The sequence below is a fragment of the Phacochoerus africanus genome, unplaced genomic scaffold (genome assembly GCF_016906955.1).
Source record: "Phacochoerus africanus isolate WHEZ1 unplaced genomic scaffold, ROS_Pafr_v1 Scaffold_129, whole genome shotgun sequence".
Taxonomy (NCBI): Eukaryota; Metazoa; Chordata; class Mammalia; order Artiodactyla; family Suidae; genus Phacochoerus; species Phacochoerus africanus.
The window spans coordinates 1-10,897 of NW_025927321.1; the positions used below are offsets into that span (position 1 = coordinate 1).

Sequence of the window (10,897 nt, forward strand, 5' to 3'; positions counted from 1 at the left end):
TCCCAGATAAACCATAATGGAAAAGAATATAAAAGTAACTTGTATGTATGTATAACTGAATCACTATACTATACATCAGGAATTGACATGACATTATAAATCAACCATACTTCCATTGAAAAGTAAAATCACTGAGTTATAGGTAGATAATTTGTATGTCATAGTACTTACAAAATTCTGCCCATTAGTGTTGAAGCCAAAGTATGACTATGATGTTGGAAAGACTTGGAAAAATGAGCATGGTTGAATCACCAACTCCAGAGTACCAGCTATGTCCACATGTGGCTAATAAGGATAGACATTTGTTCACATGTGGAGACTAGCCTTATAAGAATATGTCCACCACTGAAGGCATCACATGAGTCAACCAGGCCCGGGTTGTTACTTCCATCATGGATGTGAATATTGCAGGATAGGACTGAAAACTGGCTACAGTGTCAGGACCTGCATCATTGCTCAGAAGCCCCTACCAGTGACCAGGTTCTCTATTTTAACTTAGATGGCTGTGGTAGGCAGAATGGTGCCCAAAGTTCCCACCTCAACATCTATAAATGAGGAAACATCAGCCTTTCCCCAGACCTAACCAAGATCGAGGATCTATGGTCCAAACCTTTTTCTTGCAAATACATGAGTTTGGTCAACATTAGTCTTCATGGTTAAGGCATGGATCAGTTGGGAATGGAGTCCAGTTGATGAGGCTGAAGCTTTACGACATGTCAGAACCTGTGGCCAGACCACTGCCTCAAAACCTCAGTGTGTTCCTTCCATTTAGTGTTTTTTTGGGAGTTTATATTTCAATAAAGTTAATTATATGCTATACAGTCCTGTCTGAAATGAACCATTCAGGGTTAAAAATAAATGGATTTTACTATTGAATTTATAAAACATTTAGCTTTGTAAGAAATTTTTTTATCATTTTCATTAGTTATTACATAGCTTTCAAGGATAATAAAGCTGTTTTGAGATTTCAAATGTGAGAAATGTATGGCAAGGGTATAAAAAGTATATCAGTCAAGGGCAACTTAAATGTTAATATAAACATATTCTATAATCCAGATCTATTGAACATGAACATTAGCGCCCGTTTTGTTAATTTCACCTGTACAAGTACAGCCTGAATGTTGGACAGTGGTTCTCAACTGTGGGTGATACTGTTCTCCAGGTCACCCTTGGCATCCAGTGTCACTGCCATGTAGGGAGGGGTGCCAGTGGTATTTGGGGGTAGAATGCAGTGATGCTGCAGTCCTACAGTGCAATAGATGGCCCCCAACAAAGATTTCTCCAGCCAAAACATGGGCACTTTCAGTTTTTCTCCAGCCCAAGCATAGCATCTCTTATAGAGTATGACCTATATGAGCCAAGCTGTGTTTTACAGATTTCTGGTCTGTCCTCAGGAATTCTGAATGCAGATTTGCTAATCTACAAAGGCTGTTTTAATGACAACCTAATGAATGTTTACCAAAAGCAATGTTTCTAGAATGATTAAACCACAGAATTAACTTACATGACAGAAATCAGGATATATACAATTTAATGCCTTTGAACATGTTCAACTATATTATCTTCTAATATAGAAAGTTAATTTGACCTGTGTTGATGTGGAAAAGAAAATATATTCCATTGTTCATTTTTCTGGATTATGAAAAAATTTAAAGATATGCCAAGTACCAGGAAAATAGTAAAAGGCACTACAGGCCTTCTAAAAATGTTTATAATATATCAAAAATGAAGAGCCTCACTTATCCAAATTTGTCATGACCATTTGCTTATTTAGATAGGTTAAATTAAGTTTATTTGCTCTTTTTTTAATAATCATTTCTCAGATTTTTTTTTTTTCAAATAGCAGTGCACATATATGGGGAGTAGAATAAAAAATGAAGAATTCTGTTCCATACCAATTCTGGTTGTAAAATGTCAGTATTTCCAATGAGAGTACAATGGGGAAACACATTTTAAAAATTCATTTTAAGCTTACCAAGTAGAGGAATTCTTCAGTACTTTACAGTCATTCATCTCCACGTTTACATTCTTTGTATTTTCTTGTGGTCAATAAACTGATTCAAATGACTTAACTTATCCCACCATTGAAAGAGAAAAGTCTCTGCAATTATTTGAAGCCACAGGGTTATCTTAATTTCACCAGTGGCTGCCTTTTTCAGAACTTCCTTTAGTTCTTCCTTTGATACATAATGATAGCTTTTAGTCTCAATAGGCTCTGGATTCAAGGTTACATTCTTCCCTCACCAATTTCATGTTCTCCCCAGATATCATCAGATTGATCCTTAAAGTGCATTTGTGTCAGATAATTACCTTCTTCTGGAAGAACCTCTTCCACAGGAATTCCCAGTTCAGGCCTCTGTGCTGCTCTTCTAACTTCAGTTGTGTCATTTTTTTCATGCTCTTTTGGGATACTTAATGGATGACTAAAACAAGTATCAGTGAAACAGTATGGAAAAATAATTTTAGAATCTGATTGCTATTGTGGCACAAGTTCATTTTCAATGTTGAGTAATAGGAAGACACTAAAACCCTGATGCAGTTATCCTTTCTCAGTGTTCTCCTTCAGGTGACAGTTCTTGATCTCCACCCTGATCCTGCAATCTTTCTTGTCCATGAGGATGCACATCTCCATCAGCAGCTGCACCTTCTTTGCATCCAGGTGGTCTGTGTTTATCTCAGGCATTGTGGGCAAACTTGCACACGGTCCTGGAGACCTGGATCCAGAAACTGCAGGAGAAGGCTGCTGCCATGTTTCCCCCATGGTCAGAGCACCCTGCCCCTTCTGGCCAACAGGACAGCCTCCTCAATGCAAAGCTCAGGCCCTAGGGTTTCTTCCTCAAACAGGTAAGGTGAAGAACTCCCTGACCAACAGGCAGTGGGCCCACCCCCTCAGCGTGCCAAGCACCCAGTGCTAAGCCCAGGACACACATCTGCCCCCAGACTTTGGCCTCTGAACCTCAGCCCCCGGTTGTCCCATAATTGTCACGACTACTATCTCTTTCTACCTAAAACTGTAAAGATATAAAAAATAATACAAATATAAAAAAATAAAATAATGTGTAAAATATAAAGAAGAATATGAAATATCATGTTAAGTTTTTAAACTAATAGTTAACACCTTTTTTAAGTGCTGCACCAGCAGCATATAGAAGTTCCCAGGTTAGGGGTCCAATTGGTGTGGCAGCTGCCAGCCTACACCGCAGCCACAGCAAAATGATCCAAGCTATGTCAGTAACCAACACCACAGCTCTGGCGATGCTGGATTCTCACTTAACCTGAGCAAGGCCAGGGTTCAAACCTGCATCTTTGTGTACACCAGTAAGATTCATAACCCGTTAAGACACAAGGGGAAGCCTTGGTAACTAACTTTTTTTTTAAAGTGCAGCATATAAGACATTCTATTAGTCACTGCTAAACATAGAAAGATCTTCACCTATGGGAATTTGATAAAAGACTTGTACAATGAGGTAGAATGTGGGGACCTGTGTCTAGAAAATTGTGTTAAAGAATATCTTTTTCTAGATGGTAGAGTTTACTAAGCATAGGTCTAGAGGATAAAAAAAGGCAAGGTGTATTCTCAGAATGACATACTAGTAATTCCTCCTAAAGTTTTCAATTTCCAATCAGACTTGAGTAGTAAATCATTCTTTATGTAATTAAACTTGGCACTAATGAAAATTAAAAAAGTTTTGTTCTCCATTAAAACATTTTTAGCATTTAATATCCATTATTTTTAGTATAATTGCTATATATAAAATGAAATCAAAGAGAACATAATGGTGGGCTTGTCTGAACACAATATCACATTGCGCTATTTTTCAGAGAGACACATACGCAAATTCTAGAGTGTCTATCTTCTATTTTATAGATTAATTTTCCTGGTTCTTTTTCCTGAATCAAGTTTAAAGCTCATAAGACAGTCTGTTCTTCAAGTGCGGATGGGGAAACAGGTTTCCTGAGGCCTAACAGACGTGTAGGTTTTCTTTCCTCTGTGATGTAGTGACTCAGAGTGTAGATGCTGGAGTCAGATAACCCAACCGAGTAGCAGTTCTGCTACTGACTAGATAATCTCTTAAGTGTACCTATGAAATGGGAACCAATGATACTATTATTTATTTCATAGAATATCTGTAAACATTAAATTAAATATTAGTCATAAAAGGTAACCTACTATATAATTTCATTTATATGAAATATCCAGAATGGAGAAATCCATGGAAATAGATGGGATTGGTGATTACCAGGGAACAGGGAGAGAAAGGGATGGAGAAAACTTGTTTAATGGGTATGAAGTTTTATTTTCGGGTGATGAAAGTGTTTTGCAACCAGAGAGAAGTAGTGATTGAACAACATTGTGAATGAGTGGAATGTCACTGAATCATTCCCTTTAAAATAATTTATGTAACATGAACTTCACCTCCATAAAAAACCTAGGTCTAAGTAGAAAATACTTATATACATATACTTATTTCATATCTATATATGAAGTTTGTAATGTCATTCCAGGTTGCTGTTGTCTTAAATACATGTGGAGACTCCGTTCTTCTTTCCTTCCGTCCTTCCTCCCTTTCTTCTTTTTCTTTCTCTCTGCCTCTCTGTTTCTTGTTCTTATTTAGTATTAGATTTCATGGGGGCACAACTATAAATTTTTAAATCCAGTATCACTAGAGTTTTGTGAATGATAGTTGGGAATCTGGATATAAATTTTATACTGATAAGCCAAAAGGAAGGCACACAAGTTAATTAATTCTCTCTCATCTCTCTCTCTCTCTGTTTGTGTTTGTGGGTCTGTATAATCACTCAAAAACTTTAAAGTGAATGATTACTAGAGTTTTGGTAGTATGATGTCATGCATTAATTTATATCAATTTCATAACAATGTGGTCAATAAAGCATGTATAAATGTTACCATTCTATAGGAATGGAAACATCAGCTGTTTTAGAACATTCAAACACTGTCTGAGTAGTGTCCATGTCATTGGAACACATTTCTTTAGTTCCTGACAACTGCATGTGTTCTCTGTGTGTGCCTTCCTTCATCCCAAGATGTTTTAGAGAACACATGTTTTCAAAATGTTATTCATAAAAGAAAGTATACTTTATCACAGTGAGAGCAGATACAGTTGCTGAGAGGACCTGTAGTTCTGATTACTTTCAGTCTCAAGAGAACAGAAAAGATGTTCCTGATCCAACCTGTGGACATCTGAGGTTCACATCTATGTAAGAACTACTGCTTTATCCTCAAAAGAAAAAAATCAAAGATAATAAAATCTCTACTCTCAATAAGTCTTTAAGAATTGTGGAAAACCTTGTCTTCTCTGAATATTCTGATTATTCTGTATTTTGCTTAATTGTGAGTGTTGAGGAAGTAGTGACAGAGGGTTCTTTAAAATTTTTGACATTTCCTGCTGTTTCCATACTAAGAGCATCTATTACCGTCTGTATGATTTGTCTTATTCCCAGACAGAAAACAATTTCCTAACCTGTGTTTATCTTTCAAATGGCTTTTTCTCCTTTTGTGGAAAGAAGACATTGTTAATAATACTATGTTCAGTATTTTCCTGTGTGTGTATGTTTGTGGCATTACATATTTGGTTTATATAGTCACTTAACACCCTGTGCATATGTATGGAAAATTGGAGCTATTTTATGGAAAGTGGAATATCTCAGAATTGCAATCTATTTGTCTATAATACAAGGAAAATCATTTCTTCCTTAATTAGCCTATAAGTGCGGTTTCTTATATGTGGAATCTTTACAAAAGGATACAAATGAACTTATTTGCAAAACAGAAACAGATTCACAGACTTTGAAAAACTTCTGGTTATCAAAGGGGGCAGGTTGAGGGGGAGATGGACTGGGTGTGTTTGGATTGGCATATGCACACTCTTGTATATGGAATGATTGGCCAGTGGGGACCTGCTGTATGTCACAGAGAATTCAACTCAATATTCTGTGATAATGTGGGGAAAGAATCTAAAGAGAATGGATGTGGGTACCTGTATAATGAATCACTTTTTGCTACTGTTGCAGAAACCAGGGCAGCGGAAAGAGGCAAGCTGCACTTGGAGATGCAGAATAGCCAGGCTTTTTCAGCACAGGATGCTGGCTCAGAAAAGTGGCCTCTAGAGTCTGAGCCTCAGGTCTTTGTTCTGGGTAGCTTTTATGCCATACAGACTTTACAGACTTCCAGGTCTTGTTTTTCCTGCCCAAGCAGTCTGGCCCTCCCCCTTCCCTGAGCAGACAGTGTTCCTAAGAAGCTGAGTAAACAGGGTTACAAAAGTGAAACTGACAAGGAATGCTTGGTAAGCAGGTCTGCTATCAAGGACATAAGGTACATAGTTGCTACAAGATTACAAGAAGGGTGGTGTGTGGACAGCAGAGGCAGCTGACAGGCACTTAGCTGCTTCTTCAGCCAGGAGGTTGTTTCTTTAGTTACAACTCTAACTTCATTCCCACAGAAATTATCACACCGTTGTAAATCAACTATACTTCAATAAAAAGAATTTCTTTCTTTCTTTCTTTCTCTCTCTCTCTCTTTCTTTCTTTCTTTCTTTCTTTCTTTCTTTCTTTCTTTCTTCTCTCTCTTTCTTTCTTTCTTCTTTTCTTCCTTCCTTCCTTCTTTCCTTCTTCTTTCTTTCTTTTCTCCCTTCCCTTCCCTCCCTTCCCTTCTTCCTTTATTTCTTCCTTTCTTCTTCCTTCTTTCCTTTCTTTCCTTTCTTACTTTTCTTACTTTTCCTTTCTCTTTCTTTTTTTTTTTTTGTCTTTTTAGGCCACACCTGCAGGATATGGAACTTCCCAGCCTAGGGCTCAAATCAGAACTGCAGCTGCCGGCCTACCCAATAGCCACAGCAATGCCAGATCTGAACTGTGTGTTTGACCTACACCACAGCTCACTGAAATGCTGCATCCTAAACCCACTGAGTGAAGCCAGGGATTGAACTCACATCCTCATGAATACTAGTCAGGTTCGTTACTGCTGAGCCACAACTGGAACTCCCCTCATGCATTTATCTTGTTTCTACTTTCTTCACGCCCACCCTTTAAACTGGATCCCAGAATGACTCACAAGAAGTTGAAGATCTCCAATGATGGATTGCAGATGGAGAAAGATGAAAGCTCTCTGAAGAACAGCCGTACCTCAGAGAGGTTTAGTGGCACAGGGTGCTATGGGGCAGCAGGAAATATATTCATTGGCAGTGGCTGCCACTATTGGGAGGTGGTCATGGGTTTCTCCACATGGTAAGTATACCCCACTTTTCTTTTCTCGCCCCTGTTGTCAGTGTCTTGGGCAATTCAGTTCTATAGCACAAACATAATACCAGTAAGTCAGGGTTAAAAGGTATGTATGTGATGGGAACCACTTCTAGAAAAATTTGCCAGGTTTTAAAAGTAAAATCTTGGAAAATATACTGATCTAGGACTTGAAAATTACAACACTCTAATTGCTAACTTTTTTAAAGCTCTAGTGTTGTCAGTATCACGAATCTAAATGTAAACTATTTAAGGAAGAAACATGTATTCTATTTCTTATATATATGGTGTCTAGCACAACTCAGATCATTAATAAATGTTTATTCTTTTGTTCACTGTCTCACAGGTATGCAATTGGAATTGCCTACAAATCAGCTCCTAAGAATGAATGGATTGGCAAGAATGCCTCCTCATGGGTCTTCTCCTGATTCAATAGTAACTTCATAGTGAAACATAACAGTAAGCAAATGCTGGTGGATGTACACCCACAGTTGAAACGTCTGGGTATCCTTTGGATTATGATTCTTTCTGTACTATTCTATGGTCAATATTTAAATAAAAGTAGTTTGGTTGCATTTAAATACAAATGATTATATGGTGCTCACTGGCAATTATTCTGTTAAAATTGTAAATGTAATGTGATCACATTTCCAGGATTAAGCTATTCTATTTCTTTTTTCCCCTCTAAATTGTTAACACAAATTATGTAAACTGGATTAAACACTTAGGAAAGTAAAAATATCCTTGCTGTTTCATTTGCTCAACTTATGCAACCAAGTAAGAATGATAATGGCAAACCTGATTCTGTGGGACTCCATGAGTAACTGCCAGAACTTTCTAATTGGCAACAGCAAGGGTCATCTACCAAAAACTGCAACTTACAAGTTGTGTCGTAGGCTGGCTGCTCTGATTGCACCCCCTAGCCTGGTAACTTCCATATGCCACGGGTGTGGCCATAAATAAATGAAAGCAAAACCAAAGCAGAAAACCTCATGAAAGGAGTTTCTGTAGGGTGCAGTGGGTTAAGAATCCTACTGCAGTGGCTTGGAGCATGTCACTGCAGAGGTATAGGTTCTCCCTGCCTGGCACAGTGGGTTGAATGGTTCTGCATTTTGGCAGCTGTGGCTTGAATTCAATCTCTGTACAAGGAACTTTTATATACCCCTAAATAAATAAATATATTTTAAAGTAAAATAAAGCCACCTGAAAGACGGCATCTCTGCACACTCACATATTGGGGAGAGCACTTGTCAGGTGAAGTGAGGGAAAAGATAAGCCCTGGCCAGTGGAAGTGCTGCTTAGGTGCCTGAATTCAGGAGAGCACAGCGGGGCACACTTCCCTGACTCTTGAGTACTCTTCACAGTGGTATGGGCACTGAGAGCTAGGCCAGCACCTCAGTCAGCCTTCTGGTGTGGTAGCCTTCCTGCCTGCCAGGTGGGCACTGCTCCAGCAAGGAGGGCCTTCCCCCTGCCCAAAGACCCTGAAGGACTTTAAGAGGAACAGGCTCTTTTAGAGTAAAATCTGTTTCCACTATTAGTGGGTTTGGAAGGGCTGGTTCATTTAGAGAGTGTTAGGCACCCAGCATGGCACTGAGAACATAGTAGGTGCTTAATAAATGTAAAGGAGTGACACTTAGAGTGTCACAGTGTACTGGGTGCAGGGTGGCAGGAGCAACACACAGGCCTGATGTGGCTGAGGGTTCACGAGAGGCAGCGCAGGACCCACTGGGGACAGGGTGTGAGGATGGCCACCTGCACCACAAGGGAGCTCTGGAAGTTGGCCTGGAAGAAACTCTTTGCAAGCACTAGTGCACCCTTGAAAAAATGTACTTTTATCCCCAGGCACTGGTATTCCCCTGGCAAGCCCTGGTATCTGCAGCTTCCCCATAGCCAAAGGCAGATTTGAATCCAGGTGGGGCTTTTCCATGAGGGCACATGCTGCAGGAGGCTGGCTGTGCTCCTTGGGCCTTGGGATTGAGGGCATCCAGGAGGCAGCTCTTTTGCAGCCATGCAGGACCTCCAAGCTCTCAGTTTCCTAAAGGCCCACATTTGTAGATGCTGCTTTTGTCAAGGAGGCTCCAAATAGAAAACTCATCTTGAGCTTACAGCTCAGCCTGGCCTACTTCTGCCTCAGAACTGCTGGCTTGGTTGCTGGGTCTCTGCTGTAGGGGCTGGTTTTATAAACACAAGTCTTGGGAATATGAGTCACTCCTTCCCATCTGTTCTGTTGTTTGAGGACATGGTCATGCAGTCAGCCCTGGAGCACCAGGAGTTCGTGTGCTCAGGACTGCCTCCATGATGGGACACTGGGGCAACTGTTTGCCTGAAGACTTGGTTGAAAGAGGTCTAAGAGTTCCTGTTGTGGCTCAGAGGTTTACAAACCTGACTAGTATCCATGAGGATATGGGATTGATCCCTGGACTCACTCAGTGGGTTAAGGATCTGACACTGCTGTGAGCTCTGACATAGGTTGCAGATACGGCTCAGAGCTGGCATTGCTGTGGCTGAGGTATAGGCCGGCAGCTTCAGCTCCCATTTGACCCCTAACCTGGGAACCTCCATATGCGGCAGATATGCTCTAAAAGCTAATAAAATAAAGTAAAATTAATTGAGACAGTCTAGAATGCAGGCTTACAATCCAACCACCTCTTTTATTCCTCAGGTCATCATCATTCTGTGTCCACCAGTGGAAAGTTAAAAATCAATGAAGATAATCCATGCTCCTGGGATGGAAAAATAAATATTGTAAAAATGGCCATTCTACCCAAAGCAATCTACAGATTCAATGCAATCCCTATCAAATTACCCATGACATGTTTCATTTCACAGAACTAGAACAAACAATCCAAAAATTTATATGGAACCACAAAAGCCCCAGAATTGCCAAAGCAATCCTGAGGAACAGAAGCCAAGCAGGAGGCGTAACTCTCCCAGACTTCAGGCAACATTACAAAGCCAAAGTCATCAAGACAGGGTGGTACTGGTACCAAAACAGACAGACAGACCAATGGAACAGAATAGAGAACCCAGAAATAAACCCAGACACCTACAGTTAATTAATCTTTGACAAGGGAAGCAAGAACATTAAATGGGAAGAAGACCATCTTTTCAGCAAGCATTGCTGGGAAACCTGGGCAGCTACATGCAAATCAGTGAAACTAGAACATACCCTCACACCATGCATGAAAATAAACTCAAAATGGATTAAAGACTTAAATATAAGAGAAGACACCATCAAACTCTGGGAAGAGAACATAGGCAAAACATTCTCTGATATCAAACTTACAAATGTTTTCTCAGGTCAGAGTCTCCCAAAGCAACAGAAATAAAAGAAAAAATAAACCAACGGGACCTAATCAAATGGGCAAGCTTTTATACAGCAAAGGAAACCAAAAAGAAAACAGACAATTTACAGAATGGGAGAAAAATAGTTTCAAATGATACAACTGACAAGAGCTTAATCCCTAGAATATACAAGCGACTTATAAAATTCAACAGCAAAAAAGCCAACAGCCCAATTTAAAAATGGGCAAAATATCTGAATAGACATTTTCCAAGGAAGATGTACAAATGGCCATCAAGCTCAGGAAAAAATGCACATCACTGATTATTATAGAAATGCAAATCAAAGCTACTATAAGAT

At 39.5% G+C, this 10,897-nt stretch overlaps 1 protein-coding gene and 1 pseudogene across 1 annotated transcript; one reads left to right on the forward strand and one right to left on the reverse strand.

The window, feature by feature from the left end:
• Positions 1–1,900: 1,900 nt before the first annotated feature.
• Positions 1,901–2,895, reverse strand: LOC125119104 (isopentenyl-diphosphate Delta-isomerase 1-like; annotated as a pseudogene).
• Positions 2,896–6,928: 4,033 nt separating this feature from the next.
• Positions 6,929–7,841, forward strand: LOC125119105 (probable E3 ubiquitin-protein ligase MID2). The gene is made up of 2 exons (XM_047765971.1): positions 6,929–7,242; positions 7,601–7,841. The coding sequence occupies exons 1-2, from the start codon at positions 7,061–7,063 to the stop codon at positions 7,680–7,682; spliced, it is 264 nt and encodes an 87-aa protein (XP_047621927.1). The 5' UTR covers positions 6,929–7,060; the 3' UTR covers positions 7,683–7,841.
• The last annotated feature ends 3,056 nt before the right edge of the window (positions 7,842–10,897 follow it).

Bases quoted from the DNA above. Each gene is read 5' to 3' on its own strand.
- LOC125119105 (XM_047765971.1), top strand. From the start codon at position 7,061: ATGACTCACAAGAAGTTGAAGATCTCCAATGATGGATTGCAGATGGAG. The intron at 7,243-7,600 runs GTAAGTATACCC...ACTGTCTCACAG, and splicing joins GTCATGGGTTTCTCCACATG to GTATGCAATTGGAATTGCCT.